At 47.2% G+C, this 17,505-nt stretch overlaps 1 protein-coding gene across 1 annotated transcript; it reads left to right on the forward strand.

Moving 5' to 3' along the window:
• The first annotated feature begins 15,313 nt into the window (after positions 1–15,313).
• On the forward strand, positions 15,314–16,445 carry LOC138190595 (uncharacterized). The gene is made up of 3 exons (XM_069134342.1): positions 15,314–15,386; positions 15,614–15,813; positions 16,017–16,445. Exons 1-3 carry the CDS (start codon positions 15,314–15,316, stop codon positions 16,443–16,445), a joined length of 702 nt encoding a protein of 233 aa, XP_068990443.1.
• Positions 16,446–17,505: the final 1,060 nt, after the last annotated feature.

Consider the following 17,505-nt stretch of genomic DNA (forward strand, 5'->3'; position numbering starts at 1 on the left):
GCCTTCGCGTATCTCGACGACATTATTGTAGTGACCACTGATATTCGTTCGCACTTAAAATGGCTATCTCGCGTTATCGAGCGGATAGTGTTGGCCGGGCTTACTATCAACCCGGAAAAGTGTGAGTTTTGTGGTAGCGAAGTCCGGTACCTCGGGTTCGAAGTGAACCAGGACGGCCTACAAGTCGATGCCGACAAGGTGGAACCTATCCTAGCGTATCCCGCACCGAAAAACCTACGGCAATTGAGGCGATTTTTGGGTATGGCGTCGTGGTATCGAAAATTCATCCCCGAGTTCGCGAGTGTGGCGGAACCCCTTACCCGGCTATTGCGTAAGGATAAGAGATGGGACTGGGGTAGCGAACAGGAAGCGGCGTTCAAACGCATAAAAGCCGCGTTAACGTCGGCTCCGGTTCTAACGTGTCCCGATTTTGAGCACGAGTTCGTAGTGCAGACCGATGCGAGTAGCTTTGGCATTGGCGCAGTCTTAACACAGACTATTGGCGGAATTGAGCGTGTGATCGCGTACGCGAGTCGGACCATGTCGGACGCGGAACGGAAGTATTCCACAACCGAACAGGAATGTCTCGCGGTGATTTGGGCCGTTAAAAAGTTTGAAGCATACCTAGAATGATATCACTTCACGGTGATAACCGACCACGCGAGTTTAACGTGGTTGCGGGAATTGCGGAATCCGACGGGTCGGTTAGCTAGGTGGGCGCTCGACTTACTCGAGTATGATTGCGAGATTAAACATCGAAAGGGGGCGATCCACCATGTGCCCGATGCACTATCGCGGATGTACGAGGGCGAAAACGAGGGGACGGAGCAGCTAGCCGCCCTCGACGTGGCTGGGGACGGTAGACCAGGGGCGGAGCGTAAGGCCGTCTGGGAAGTCGTCGTCGATCCCTGGTACCAGCATCGCGTAAAGGACGTCCTGGACTACCCACACAAGTTCCGAACTTGGTCGGTAGTCGATGGGCGTCTATACCATTTCCGGGCGGACCCCTTAGTCGAGCCAATACTAGCGGACTTGGCGCCGTGGAAATTGGTGCTCCCGAGGGAGCAGCGATCGCGGATTTTTGCGGAAGTCCACGAGGACTTCCAGGCAGGGCATCTTGGCGTCGAAAAGACCTACGCGCGAGCGAGGGCCGACTACTACTGGCCCGGAATGTATCGCGATATAGTTTTGATGGTCCGAGCGTGCGAGCGTTGCCAGGAGTGCAAGGTACAGCAGGTGCCACCAGCGGGCCTTATGGGTCGACGGGTCGTCGACACGCCCTGGACTGTGGTTGCGGCGGACGTCATGGGTCCCTTTCCCCGAAGTCGCGCCGGGTTCGAATATTTGTTGGTTTTTGAAGATTTATTTACCCGGTGGGTGGAGGTAGCGCCGTTGCGGAAGTCAAACGCGAAAAACATTCTTGCCGCGCTGGAAGATCTCGTGCTGTCCCGATGGGGTACCCCGGAGGTGCTCCTGACGGATAACGGCACGGAATTCGCGAATAAGGCCGTCGACGAACTGTGCGCTGCGTACCATATTACCCACGCGAAAGTACCGCCGTACCACGCGCAAGCTAACCCCGTGGAGAGGGTGAATCGCGTATTAAAAACCATGATCGTGGCCTACATCGAGGCAGATCACCGGGATTGGGATGTGCACCGTCACGAATTTCGATTCGCGTATAATACCGCTGTGCATAGCTCACTAAGAGTCAGTCCCGCGTTTTTAAACTTGGGTCGCGATCCCAAACCACGGATGCAGTTGCGACGACTCGTGGAAGGTCCCGCGGAAATCCCCGTTCCCCGTCCCGAAGTATGGGAGGACCGAATGGCGAAATTAGGTGAGCTGCGTGACTTAGTGACTAAACATCTCGAGGAAGCCCACGAGCGACAGGCACGCTATTATAACCAAGGGCACCGGGATATCCGTTTCGAAGTAGGGGAGTGGGTATGGAAGCGAAACCGAGTTCTGTCCTCGGCTACCCAACAGGTCGCTGCGAAGCTAGCCCCCAAGTTTGCCGGTCCATCTCGCGTTGCACAGGTAGTCTCGCCCGTCGTCTACGAATTGGAGGATAGCGCAGGAGGGGGTCGCGGTAGGCACCACATAAAGGATTTGAAGCGGTACGTGGAGTCTGAGGCAAGTGCGCATAGAAACGGGGAGGAACCGTGAGGGGGAAATAGGCTTCTCGGGGAGAGGAAAGGAGTAACCGCCGATAACTACGATCCTGACTGACTCTTCCCCTTAGTTGGCGGAGGGATCGCGAGGGAGGAAGACGACGTCCGGGCGATTCGGGACCTTCTGGTCCTAGCGAAGGTCCCTCTCCCCCCGGCGACCATCAGCTGGGGGAAAGCAGCCCCAGCGGGCCCCGAGTGGCGAGAGCAGCTGCCAGCGGGCGGCTGCTGGAACTGTTGGTGGTGGTACCATTTGTACCACGACTGCCCTCGGGTACTCGGGCTATTCTGCCGACGGTGCGGATGGCCCGGGTACCCGAAGACGAAGTGCCCCGCCTGCCACGACCAGGCGAGCCGAACCAGTAGGGGGGGCGTTCGCGAGGGGACCGGGCCAGCGGCCAACGTTCCCCCCTTAATGGCGAGGGAGATTTCCATCTTCCCGGGGTATTCACCAACGACAGCCCCTACTCCCCAGATGGCGAGGGAAGCCGCCCCAAATATCCCCGTTGCGAGGTAAGTCGTCCCCAACCCCCCAGCCGCGAGAGGAGCCCTCCAGGACCCCCCCGTTGCGAGGGGCGAAGAAAACGTAAACAGGGAGGTCAAGATGCTCCGCCGGCGGATCGTGGCGTCCGCGACCGGCCGGGGCCGGGATCGAGGCCGGCCGGGGCGGCGCGGCTAGGCCGACAACAACCAGAATATATTTTTTTTTTTCTTTCTTTTCGTCTTTCTTTCTTTTTTCATGATATTATAATAAATTCTTAACCTCGACCATAAATGGCGTCCGCTTTCTTTCGTAGATCCCAGGTGGCGGGTTTTGAGAAAAATTTCAGGTCCAGTGGCGAAGTAGAAAGCTCCCCTGGACAACCATGGCGTGAGGAAGGGGATCAGTTGAGCTCGCGAAGAATCCCAGAGGACACGGGAGTGGGCATCTGGCCACACGGGAGGAAATTTTTTTTGTTGTTTTTTTTGTTGTTTTATCGTCCTCTTGGGAGGGGAATCTCGGTGAGTACCGCGCAATAGCGTGTGAGTACTTCGAGCTTGCGGTCACCTCGCGAAGTTCGGCTCGCGGGATGCAGCGCTGGCGCTCTGGCACCCCACGATCCGTCTAGGGGGGGGGGGGTTGTAACGTGGCAGTTCGGTTAGGCCTGCCCGTTACAAGAGACTCCCTGAACCCTGGGCGAGATCCCGGAATCAGGGTCTAGAAAATCGAGTCGCGGAATAATCTTAGAGAGCGCCAGAACCTGAAGTCACGCACCCGAGCTTCGACAGGGACGAAATAGAGCATTGCGACCCAGATATTTCAGGTTTTTGTTTTCATTTTTTTTTCGAGTGCACCGGCTACCCTACAGCGACCGACTCCGACGCTGAACATCTTTCGAGGCAAGGCGAAACCACGGACATCTCGCGGGAAGGACACCGAGGCTGCGGAGGGGGAGGCAGCGCAGATCCCTGCAGCGCGGGAATCCAAGGCGGACGCGATTCCCACTGGCGGCCGGCGCGCCGCAGCCTCCCCGCTCGCCCCGCTTACGCCCAACCAAGGCGCCCGCGAGGTACCAGCTAGCGACGAGGGAGCACCACCCCGCCCAACCCTAGGACTACGTAGAGCTGCGCGGGAGACGACATCGCGATCTAGCCTCAAGTTCTGCGCCGCGTAGAGACGACAGGTGCGCGGCAAGTTGCGCAATCCCCTAAATCGATGACCGATCGATTGTTGCGCATTCTTAGGGTGATGAAGTCACGAAAATTTAGTGCGACGAGATCGGCGTTGCGACCATCCAAGATCACTCGAGTTTTGGCGTTCCTAGCGAGTGGGTAATAGCGGGCGCATCGGTGCGTTTTTTTTTGGTGTTCATTGCGACGGCTTTGCGAGAGATGTCAGGGACCAATCACGAGGGTGTGGGTGCCTTCGTACACTGGATGTGGAGCGGTAAGCGCTGCTGATATTCTTGCGATTGAATTTCGAGAGTTATTGAGTAAAGGCTCATCAGATAAAGGATAGCCGTTTTGGAGGTTGCGTGTCGAAAAGTACTCGAAATTCGTTTGCCGATTCTTTCGCTGGGTGACCGTAGCCTGAGTTGCGCGCAAGGGAGTAGCGTTAATTTCAGGGGATCCGGGAAATCGAGTCGAGCCACGGGTTGAGCCGAGACGTTATTGTCTCGAGTTTGAGTGTGACCGAAGTCCGTTACACGGGGTCATTTCACTTCGTCCGGTACATCCTCCATTCTCGTGTAGGTCGCGAGCAGTCACGGGGAGCATTCGAATTCGCGACTGCGTCCCGCCGTCGCCGAGAAAGTGAAGCTCGGGTGCGCGCTGATAAAAATATGCGGTTTCAGAGGAGGATCGCGGGTGTCGCGACGAGCCTTGCCTCAGTTTAGTTTTTTTGTTTGCATCATCAGTTAGTATTAAGTTGGCGATTAGCGCCATTTTGTAAAGGACGTTCGCGAGCAGCGCATCGAGTCCGATTTTGTTTTTGGTTTTTAGGAATTAGGGTATCATTAAGACGGCGACTAGCGCACGTAGGCCGTAGAGGTCTCCTAGATTTATTCACCTTTTTTTTCATTTTTTTTATTTGGTGTGTTTCTCCCTTTCTTATTTAGTTTAGATAAAATTTAACATTGTATTTGGAATCGCGAAGGACGACTTGCGTAGTCGTATTATCATTATTTTTATTTTTGAATTTATTTCTTTTGGTTTTTGTAATATCGCTGATGAGAAATATATCATTGTAATTTTATAGTGAATTGGCCACCTCACGCGTTGGCTTACTTGTGTTACATCTCTCTCTACCCAAAAATTACCCCTCCTCTCTCCGCGGTACTGAGCTATCGAGTATATGGTTGCGGTATTTCGCATTACCGATTTCGAGGCGTGTTAATCACGCCAGGCGCCCAACACATTCGCGATATTGTTTTAGGTCCAGGATACCTCACGGACGCCAAATTATTGTGCACGCGGTAAGTTCCCGGTCATTTTCTCCGAGTGACCGAGGTGCAGAAAAATCCACGTCACAACACATACCAGCCGGTCAGGAGCGGGCAAGACAAGATTTTTCTTACACCAAACACTGTTCGCTACCTGCTTTTCGTTGACCGATTTTTCCCACCACATGGCCCACGCTGCTTAACGACTCATAAAACCCAAAAACTACATTAGGCTGTGGTGGGTTCGAGGAGAGTGGGAGGGGGAGGGGGTGAAAACCTGTTCCAACACGCTTTTAGGCAAGATGCAGCTACGGAACCGGGTGACTTCAAACGAGCAATAAACTGCAAAAATTTAGGGATGGTGGGGGCGGGGGCTGCGGACCTCAGCCGTCTTTAGCGTCATTCTTTACATGAATTTCATCATCTCTGCAGAGCCGGGAGAGCAATAAAACCCAAAAATTTAGGGATGGCGGGTCGGATGAAGGGCGGACCCAGTCGTCTCTGACGTCATTTTTCCCTCCGAGATGCGCAGAACGCAGTGCGCACCACATCTCTAACGTCATTTTTCCCTCCGATATGCGCAGAACGCAGTGCGCACCGTTTCCAAATTCTTAAGATCTATCGGCCTACATACATATAAGCTCAACGGATCCGATGCAGACTCGTCAGTCTTACACGATACGTGCAAGTCAAAAAAGTTATACAAAGTTCAGCTTATATCAACGTCGAAGTCATGGCAGTCGAAGCGTATATGGGACTTGCGGAGCAGATGGAGAGGACGTACAATTTGCTGAGAGAGCAACCACCCGGAGAAGAGAATGACGCCGTCATCAATCATTGGGTTGATATTGGAATTGCGAATATCCAAGTTCTGCGCGATATTTCCATGCAACGAGGAACAACCGTTGGTGCGAAAATACGGATTCAACATACGATCGCACTCCTGCAATCTTGGGTGACGAAGATCAAGCAGTTGCAGGAGCGCACAGTGGTGACGGGTGGAAATATCGGTACTCCTGCGGGTGTACAATGGGACGACGTGGATAGCGCTTTCGCCAGCCAAATCAGAACGGGGGTTGTCACAAATCTCCGTCATAAAAATTTGGACGCCTTTCTGGACGATGTGCAGCGCGTCGTCACCAAGAAGTTGGAGCTGATACTGCGCGAGGAGGGAAATGTGAAGGTTAACCTCATATTATCGTGCAAATTCGAAAATGCCAAGCACGAAGAGATCTCCGCCGAAGTCAAGAGTTTCAACACCTCCAACGTGACGATTCTTCTTCCATCGAGCGATATAAATGGTTGGTTTACACGTGCACGGGGTGATCTGCTATCAGAGGTGGAAGATTTCGAGCAACGTGATTTCGGCTGGAGTATGATTGAGATCCTCAACATCGCTGTAAATATCAATCGCTACCAGCTTCTCGCCGCGGGGGCTCCAACATTCATCGACATTCAACGGAAAAAGGCTGTGGTGAACGTGAGGAACGAGGACGAAAGAAGCCTTCTCTGGTCCGTCATAGCAGCCCTCCATCCCGTCAAGATCAACACTAATAGGACTCACAACTATCGTTGCTATATTTCCGAGTTGGACTGTACAGGTATCAAATTCCCTGCTACTCTACATGATGTGCAAAAGCTTCAGAGATTGAATAATTTGCGCATCAATGTATACGGTATAGAATCTCAAACTTTTCCGCATCTTGTAAAATCAAATAAAAGCGTCATCGTGCCAATTTATTTGAGTAAAACTTTGCATAGCGTAAACATTGACACGATTCATCTTCTAATGGTTGAGAGTAATCCGGAAGACGATATGACAGGTGAGTTTGCACCGAGATTCCACTTTGCTTGGATTAAAGATCTTTCCCGATTGGTGAGCAAACAATTGTCTGATCATGATGGTCGACTGTTTTTGTGTGACTATTGTTTGTGCCACTTTAGCGTGAAACACGCCTACGACAATCATCGGCAAGATTGTATTATGCTAAATAAAGTACGCATGGAATTTCCTAAGTGTAAAGATTTAGTATTTTCCAATTTTCACAACAAAGGCACTGTTCCATTTGTCGTATACGCCGATCTGGAATGTATATTAATCCCTGAACCTGCGGATGAATTTTAAACTCGTAAGACTTGTGAAATTCAAAAGCATATCCCGAACAGTGTAGCGTACTATGTACATTGCGCGTACGATGAGACTTTACCGGGGTTCCACGGTAAACGCGGTGTCGATTGCATAGATTGGTTTATGCAACAGCTTAAAGATTTATCAATTCAAGTAGAGTCACGCATCAAAAACATAATTCCGATGAGGTCTTGTACCCAAGTGCAACGCGATCGTCACATGCGCGCAAAGAATTGTTATATTTGCGAAAAGCCGTTTACCCCTGAGGAGAAAAAGTGTTACGATCACTGTCACTTCACGGGTAAATATCGTGGTCCTGCTCATAATCGGTGTAATTTGAATTTCAGAGAGTCGAACACAATTCCAATAGTTTTCCACAATTTGTCCGGTTACGATTCTCACTTTTTAATAAAATCCCTCGCGTCAACTTCTCCCGGTAAAATTACACTGCTACCCATAAAAAAGGAAAAATATATATCCTTCACAAAACGCGTCGATGGAACAATGATGCACTTGAGATTCACCGATTCGTTTCGATTTATGGCTAGCAGCATCGATAAACTTTCCAAATATTTGACCGATACGGATAAACGCATAACACGTAAATTGTATAATAACCCGACTCAGTTCAGTTTGATGACCCGCAAAGGCGTTTTTCCCTATGAATACGTCGATTGTTGGGGGAAACTCGATGAACCGCGATTACCTGCAAAGACGCATTTCTACTCGCACCTCGGCGATGCAAATATTTCAGACACCGATTACGAGCACGCGAAAACTGTTTGGGAGGAATTCCATTGAGAGTCATTGGGAGGCTATTCAGATTTATATTTAAAGACCGATGTTCTTTTGCTTGCCGACATTTTCAAAAATTTCCGCGCTAGCTGCTTCACAACATACGATTTAGATCCGTTGCACTACTACACTGCACCGTGACTTGCTTTTGACGCGATGCTCAAGCATACTAATGTAAATTTGCAACTTTTAGACAACCCTGAAATGCTGTTATTTATTGAAAGAGCCATTCGAGGCGGCGTAGCGCAATATCCTAATTGACACGCTCGGGCCGATAATAGATTCATGGAAAAAGATTTTGATCCAAAGAAAGCGGAATCGTATCTCATGTATTTTGACGTGAATAACCTGTACGGTGCAGCCATGAGCGTGCATTTACCAATCGGTTCGTTCGAGTGGGAGTAGCAGCACATCGATATAACGAACCATCCGGACGATTCGCCGTTCGGCTACTTTCTGGAGGTAGATTTGGACTACCCTGTGGAACTCCACGAGGATCACGAAGACTTACCTCTTTGTCCCGAACATTCTACTCCTCCAGGCAGTAAAAATGCCAAACTCGCGACCACCCTTCACCCCAAAACAAAGTATATATTGCACTATAGAAATTTGAAACAGTGTTTGAGTTTAGAATCAAAAATAACGGAAGTGCAGAGTTTTGAAGTTTGCACAATCTCTATGGCTCGAGCCGTACATCACGCTCAATACAGACATGCGTGAGCAATCTAGGAATGAATTTGAGAAAAACTTTTACAAACTCATGAATAACGCCGTGTTCGGCAAGACTATGGAGAATGTGCAAAATCATAAAGATGTCAAATTGGTCACAAAATGGGAGGAAAGAGGTGGTGCGAGAACGCTTATTGCCCGAGCAAACTTTCACAGCTGCACCATATTTGGCACTGATGTGGTTATCATTGAAATGAATCGTGTCAAAGTTCACTTCGCCAAACCTATTCACGTCAGCACATTAATTCTAGATCTGTTAAAAATCTTTCTCTACAAATTTCACTATAGTTATATTAAAACCAACTTTTCGAATAAACAGGCTAAATTGATGTATATTGACACAGACAGCCTTATTTATCAATTCAATGTGCCTTATATCTACGATATCATCAAACGTGATGTAGATACCATGTTTGATACCTTTGACTATCCGCCCGACAATGTGTATGGTATTCTCCTTAGAAACAAAAAACAACTAGGGCTAATGAAGGATGAAAATAATGGTAAAATTATGACAGAGTTTGTGGGACTGCGAGCAAAGCTGTACACATTTACTGCGATGGGTGAGGATGGGGAAAAATATGACAGTGGCGTAAAAGTAAGTAAGCGCGCCAAGGGTGTAAGAAATTCATCGATAAATAGCATCACGTTTGATGATTATAAGCGCTGTCTGACGGCTTACCGAGAGTTGACTCTTCCACGGTGTTTAATACGCAGCAAAAAAACACGAAGTAAGCACGATCGTACGAAGAAAATTTGGCTCTGAGTTGGCAGGATGACAAGCGGCAATTGATACCTGGACAGACCGACACCGTACCTTGGGGGTTCGTCCCAGCCCCCCAATAGCTATAGGATAAACTATAGACATAGAATTGATGTAAATATTTGATGTTTGACGCCTCGAACGATCCACCATCGGGCGGAAACGTTTCATGATCAATGCGATATTTAATGGATTTGAAGTTTCAAAATGCGAATTCATATACTCAACAATTGTTTATTCATTTATTATTAATATATCAAGCAATTATTTATATTGATTTGTTTACCACGAGAAAAGTTATCAGAAAATGAAAAAAAGTTTTCCAAAAAATAAAATGTGTAATAATCGTATGGCAAAATTGCATATTATCATTATTATTATCACTATTATTATTATTATTATTATTATTATTATTATTATTATTATTATTATTATTATTATTATTATTATTATTATTATTATTATTATTATTATTATTATTATTATTATTATTATTATTATTATTATTATTATTATTATTATTATTATTATTATTGAATTCGTAGTACAGAGTATGGCACATGTGCGTACAAAGGAGATAAAATGTGGAAATATTTGTATATTCAAAATCTTTTACTGTCATCCGGAAAATACATGCAAATTATGTTACATGTCTGTTTTATTTATCCAACTATTGTGCGAACTATCAAAACCCAACCACTCCACATAGAACAGATTCCCCCGTTTGCGTAATACTTTCTCCACAAGGTAGCCGTCGGGATATTTCACTTTGGCGAGCTCTTTCTCGTAGAAGCCCCCCTCGATGGGATGATCTTGATAATCGGTAAGTTTGTAGGTGGGTGGATTGGTATTTTTCACCTCACCCACGGTGAATATTTCAGTCGTCCAATTGGGTGTATAGCCTTTTTCGAATACATTCTTGTACTTGCTGATTCGAACTCGATCGCCTACACTGAATTTCCGCGCTCGATCACTTCGTTTGATTTGCCGAGGCTTGTACACGCTACGATACAGCTGTTTTTCATTCTCCGTGCTAACATTCACCGGTTTCATCCGAATCGTGCGATGTTTGGTGTTGTTGTAGGACTTCATTAAATCGTCCAAAATATTAATCCACTCGTACGATCCTTAGAGAGTAAACCGCTTCCACATTTCATTCTTTAATGTTCGATTGAAACGTTCGCATATCCGACGCCTTTAAGTTGCTAAATGTCGAATACATGTTGATATTGTGATGCTTCACGAGGGCTTTGAATTCGCTGTTGTAAAATTCTTCGCCTCGATCAACGTGCAGATGTGTAGGTATACGACTCTGGATCAGTACAGATTTCATGGCAGCGGCAACATCTTTCCCACTCTTGGACTTTATCGGCGCCGCCCACGCGTACTTGGAAAATATATCGATGATTGTTAGTAGGTATTTGTATCCCTTGTTGCACGAGCTGTATGCGGTCATATCGACGAGATCAGCTTGCCAGGTCTCATCCAGTCCGCGTACATCTACGAATCGGCGCGGATAGTTGCGTCGAGCCTATCTGTGAAGTTCGGCAGTCATTGCAGTCTTCATTGTTCCCAACTCTTCACCTATCAATTCTTCGAATTGCTGTCCAACCACTCTGGTTTCTCAATCGATACTAATTTCCTGCCGGTCTGTCCCAACGTTGGTGTTGCCTGCTCCCCAATATGTTTGATGCGATTCAACGTATTTTCAATGATTTTGTTATTTATGCGTAGCTGTTTCAACCGCTCGTTGTGATTATGCGCGAAACTCTCAAAATTTGATTGAAAAGTATCCACAAAATCCACAGCCATAGACTGTGAAGCGGTATTGAGAACTTCTAAGGAAACGGCGTCGGTGGAGTGCTGCGGATCAGCTATGTTACACAATCGTTTACCGTCCAAATCATACTGATTGTCGCTGGTGGTTTTGAATCCAACACCCGGAGGCCCTCGAATAAATTCTTTACCCCCACCACGCTCCGAGTGTCGCCCGAATGTGTCTCTGCTTATCACTGGACGGTCACTGAACCAATGATGATTTTATGTTTACACGCCGCTAATGAACGATTCCAGTCTCGCGCAACTCCTCAATAATAGAGACTATTTCGTTGGAATGGCTGGTATTGCCTGCAGCCTGTGACGCCATAAGCAGCCGGAGACGATCTACAATTTCATTTGGATCATCCCAGTAGACGTAATCGACATCTTGCCCCTCCTTTCGCGCAATCTTATAGTCGAGTAAGCCTTCACCTGATTTTTTCGGCAAGCCGACGTGTTGTGCAATAAAATTTCTATACTTTGCGCTTTTTAAATCATCTCGAAGGCTTCCATCGGCTTGGTAACGTTTTCGATGCGCATTTTTCGTCGTTACAATTTTTATATAATTATTCTTGTCCGCGTCATTTACAACCGATGCATCGGGTGATTTTTTAAACAGTAATCCGAGTAATCCAGGTGTTCTCTCATAACTTTTATCCCCCAGATTGACCAGATTATCAGTGAAATTGATCGGTGTATCGCCAATCATCATACCGCTTGTCAACTTTCGAACACCGTATGTAGTATCCAAATCCCTCTTTTTACTTGAGCTGAACATTTTCAAATATTGTGCTGTAGAATCCGTTGTTTTCTTCACCGGTGTACTTGTAGTAGAAATTTCACCAAACTTCAGTGTTTTATCATTTGGATCCATAAAATTCCCCTCATCCTCCTCATCATCATCATCCCCGGCACTCTCGTCATCTTTTTCTTCTTCTTTTTTCATTGTCACATCCGGTAGTTCCGTTTTAATTTCACGTTTAATATGCTGCTGCTGCTGTTTTGAGGTGTCAACCAATTTTTGCAACGGTGTTACTAAAGGCTTGAATACCTATCCCACAACCTGTTCGGTCGTGTCCTTGTCCAACTTAAGCATCTTATGCTTCCGCCGTATGACATCGGATGCTTTTGATATTTTACTCAATGTATCGCTATGCTTGCGAATCTTGGCACTCTCCATGTTGCCGGCTCGATTGTTGCAACGAAACTGTGCAAGTTTATGTATGTTTATGCTTATAAAGCAGTCAAACCCCTCCCTAATATCGCCCCCCATTGATTTCGCTATCCGTGTCAATTACGGTAAAGCTGTAATTGTCATCATTCCAGCATGCCGAGCACAAGTCTTTAAATTGCTGATACGTCATGTCCGTGTTCACAAGATCGTTGTAGATATGTTTCAGATTCATATCATCCTGCCGAAATAGCACCAATAAGTTGGCATTGTCACGCACTAGGTGTTTTGGAATGCGCGCGTACGTTTGACTTAGATAAAAGCTATCGATATCGCAATGCCTGCCCATGCTGAAGTATGCTCTGATATTATCCTGCTTTTCACAAGCCACATCGTCGAAAATCATAATAGAGTTGGGGCGAGCATCTTCCGGTTTTACAACCTCATCGTTCTCGTGAAACGGGAAATAACCCACTCCCTGCACAGGTTTTAGTAACTTTTGCAAAAATTGATACTTTGGTTGGATGAGAGATTTCGAATAGACGTAGACATTTTCGAATCGCAATCCATTGCCGTGGGTGATGAGTGCGAGTAGAGCGTTAGTTTTACCGCAATTGGATGGCCCGAACAAAATTGCTCTCACGGTATTCGGCAGCAATTTTGCATGTCGTTTTCCTATCTTCCTCTTACCACGTCGAACCATTTTATCGAAATTTGCGATAGGTAGTTTATCGGGCTGATCTTGAAATCTCATGATGCTTCGTTAGCATGACAACGAAAACTGAGATGACGGTATATAAATTCCGCCTTTTATAGAAGTCGCGTTAGTTGTTGCCCGACTATGAGGATGTGCACACGGAAGAAACGTGGTGGTGGTTTGTTAAATAAAATCATCAATCATCTCCCAGTTGAATTGCATGTGCCAGGGTATCAGTACTGCGGACCTGGAACGAAATTGGCCAAGAGGTTGTCTCGTGGAGATTTGGGGATCAATCCGCTGGATGCCGCGTGTAAAGACCACGACATTGCATACGCAAGGAATCGCGATGTCGCAGCGAGAAATCTTGCCGACAAAGCGCTCGCTGAGAAGGCGTGGAATTGCGTCTTGGTCAAGGACGCTAGTGTGGGTGAAAAGGCTGTAGCCTGGGGAGTCATCAACACCATGAAAGCTAAATCTAAACTCGGAATGGGCTTAGCTGCAAAACGGTCGAAACTTGGAGTGGCTGCGAAAAAGAAATCTGGAACTGACGGGAAGAGTAAACAGCGGAAGAGAACTGTGAATCTTAAATCCATCATCACAGCAGCAAAGGACGAAATGCGACCGGGTTATAAAGCCGTCGAGTCGGCGTTGACGGGTGCTCGTGCGGCCGCGCGTGGGACTGGGAAAAATTTTCGTATGCCCCGCGTTATACCTGTGCCTGATAAAATTGGCGGCATCCTGCCGTTTCTCATTCCAATTCTGGCCGGTCGAAGCGCTACTGAGGCTCTTGCGGGTGGTGCTGCGGGTAAAGCTAAAGCTGTCAACGAAGCTAGTGTCAACAAACATCAGTTGAAAGAGGCCAAACGGCACAATGCAACAATGGAGGCGATTGCTTTGGGCAAGGGATTATACCTGCGACCCTACCGCAGCGGAATGGGCCTGTACTTACGTCCGGCAAAAAACTAGTAAAGCTGTCACACCGAGCTCTCACTAACATTGATTTACGCAACTATGCTAAAAATATGAAAATTTCACATTTTCGTGGCGTTTTCATGTGGAATAACCGGCCGAAATCAGGACCAAAAATGCGAAAATCCGCAATTATTAATCTTGACGATAAAAACGGTCCAGGGACACAATGGGTTGCATACAAGAAAAATGGTGACCATGTTGTGTATTTCAATAGTTTCGGTGATTTGAAACCGCCTAAGGACTTGATGAGGTATCTCGGTGTTGGTAGCGTTGAATACAATCATAAGAGGTATCAAGAATATAATACTGTGATTTGCGGCCACTTGTGTCTCAAATTTCTCAGCGAACAACTATAAAAAGACAGGTGTTACATGAGCAAGCTTAAGTCATGCCGGAATCGTTGACGTTAACACTGTCAGGCACATCCTCCGTGCTCGAGGCTCAATATTTCCCCCCAATCGAGTTATCACCAGAGAAGAACTACGTTCTCGGACTCGTCGAGTTCCTGACATTCAATTCAATACCCATTATTCATGAGAGGTGTAATAAATTATACCTGAAACGAGCGGACAACAGCAGAGAGAGCATCGCGATACCCACGGGATGCTATGAAATTGAGGATATTGAAAATTTTCTACATAAGGAGTTACCCTCCGACATCACCCTCAGTCTGACAGCTAACAACAACGAGCTGAACAGTGAAGTCACATGCAATCATGTGGTAGACTTTAAGCCCAAAGATTCGATCGGCCGATTATTGGGATTTAAGGCGGTTGAGCTATCACGAAACGTTACTCATAAATCTGAATTACCCGTAGCTATACTGAAGGTTAATACTTTACGCGTTGAGTGTAGCATAACCACAGGGGCGTACATAAACGGGCGTCGAGCTCACACGATTCACGAATTTTTCCCAACCGTTCCATCCGGATACAAGATTGTCGAAGTGCCTACCAACGTCATTTACCTGCCAATCGCCGTACAGTCGGTACATCATTTACAGCTCAGAATAGTCGATCAAGACGACGAGCTGATTAATTTTCGCGGCGAAACGATTACTGTACGTTTACACTTGAAATCACTCAAATAATGGGAATCGTGTTTGAGACGAGAAAGTTGGGCCAAAGTTATAAAAGTCAAACGTCATGGACAAAAATCATCAGTCGCCCGACACCTCTGACAACGTTTACACCGCCTACGAGACTGACACCTCTGAACGTTCGGTTTCTCCAGAGCCTAGGTCTTCGATTACGTGGAAATTTTGGAAAATAAAAATTCGTGTTCGCTGCATCCTGTGTGTGTTACCATGGAAGAAATAATAAGAATACAGAAACTTGTGGTATTCGACGAATCGATCGCGCACTCTGAGATTCATGCTCATCAACCGTTTGCATCATCCACCTTCCAGAACAACGATGAAATCCATATTGTTGTTCAACATCAAGACTTGTGTCTACTGCCCAGTAAAAGCTCTCTACACATTCACGAAAAAATCACAAAGGATGATGTTGTGGCTGTGGTGACGGTTACGAAATTGATCAATATGGCCGTTTGTCATTTGTTTGAGGAAGTTCGCTACGAGTTGAACGGTGTAGAGATTGATCGGAATAAAAATGTTGGCATCACCAGCACTATGAAGGGTTACGTATCCTTGACTCCAGGCCAGCAATATAGTCTGGAGAATACCGGGTAATTGAGTGGGGATGAGGAACTAACCGATGCAGCTGAAAATTTCAATGTTGTTTTGCCGTTAAATTATGTGCTAAGCTTCGCCGAAGATTATCGTCGAGTCATCGTCAACGCTAAACACGAGTTAATTCTCACACTGATTTGAATGCCGTGATTCAGACCTCGGCGACGGAAAACTTTAAAATCACCCTGAATAAAATCGAGTGGTTGTTGCCCTACATCAAACTGGCAGATAAACCGAAAATCCAGCTACTCAACTACATCGTCAGGGATCCGGCCATATCCATGAGTTTTCGTTCTCGGGAAACGTACGTGTATCCGATGCTCCCATCAACAACGCGACATATATGGTCAGTCAAGACATCGACGCAGCTTGAGAAGCCGAGATATGTCGTTCTAGGATTTCAAACTGCAAAGAGAAACGAGCCGCCGAAAAATGCTGGCGTATTTGATCATTGTCGGATCAGAGATGTAAAACTCTTCCTCAACTCACAGTGCTATCCCTACGGAAATATAAATATTGATATTGTAGCGTGGCATTTTTACTGCGCGTTCCACACGGCTCCTCGAACTCTAGACAAACCATAAACTTAGGGAGCACGCGAAGCAGACCGCGGCTCATTTCGAAAAAGAGCGCCAGGACATCAGTCACGCATCCGAGACTCTCAGAGGGGACCATCGTCGGTCTAGCGAATAAGACGTTTGAGGATTTCTGTTTATTTTTTTTTTGGGTGACGAGTAAATGCGGCCTCAGACAGGGGATCGACAGCAAATTCAAACGACGTTACTGAATGGCAATCGCGGCGGATCGCGACAAAAGGAGGGCCTCACACGAGGCTACGAAGAGAGCGTCAACGAAGAGCTCTGCCGCGAGGGAATGCAAGGCGGACGAGATTCCCGTTGGTGGCCAGCGAGCCGTAGCCCCCCCCGCCGTCGACCAACTGACAACAGGTACCCTCGCGAAGTCGTCACCACGCCACTGCCAAGCTACGGGGTACCAGAGACTGGCCAGCCAATCAACACCCCGCGACAGCGGAATTCAACGATAGCGATACGCTAGATTGTAAGAATTTCGTAACGAGAACCCCAATTAGATCGTTGGAATTTTGACTACGGATAGCGCCTATGTTCGGGGCATGTTCGAATTGCGGCTCCGATTTGCAGGACTCGTCACTTGAGTCCTGGCGACATCGCGTAGTGGGTGGATCGAGCGTAGTGAGCAAAGTAAAAGAAAAGAGAAAAATCGCGTGCCATTGCTGCAACGGGAGTCGGGGAATTCCTCGGGTGGCTACGAAGTGGTAAGCGCTGGTAATTCTTTGCGGGCATATTTCGAGCGCAAGTTAGATTGGCTCACTGATACACGGTAGGCCCACTTAATCTTGGAGTTAGAGTAGCGCTCGAAATCTGTTCGCCGATCTCCTTGATGATGACCGTAGCCCGAGTTTTCGCGATAGGGCGTACAGTCAAGTGGGTTCCTGTGAAGTCTCGCGTAGAGTCACGGTTTCGAGTGGGTAACAATTTCGGTTCGAAATTGAGTGCGTCCAAATTCCGCTGCACGGGGTCTCGTCGAGTCTGCGTACGTAAAAAGGGTCACCTCTCGGGGGGAGCCGCGTGTTACTGTGCGTAGATGCTCGGTTTAGCGGGAAGG

Source organism: Neodiprion pinetum, chromosome 3, assembly GCF_021155775.2.
Source record: "Neodiprion pinetum isolate iyNeoPine1 chromosome 3, iyNeoPine1.2, whole genome shotgun sequence".
In the NCBI taxonomy this organism is placed as follows: Eukaryota; Metazoa; Arthropoda; class Insecta; order Hymenoptera; family Diprionidae; genus Neodiprion; species Neodiprion pinetum.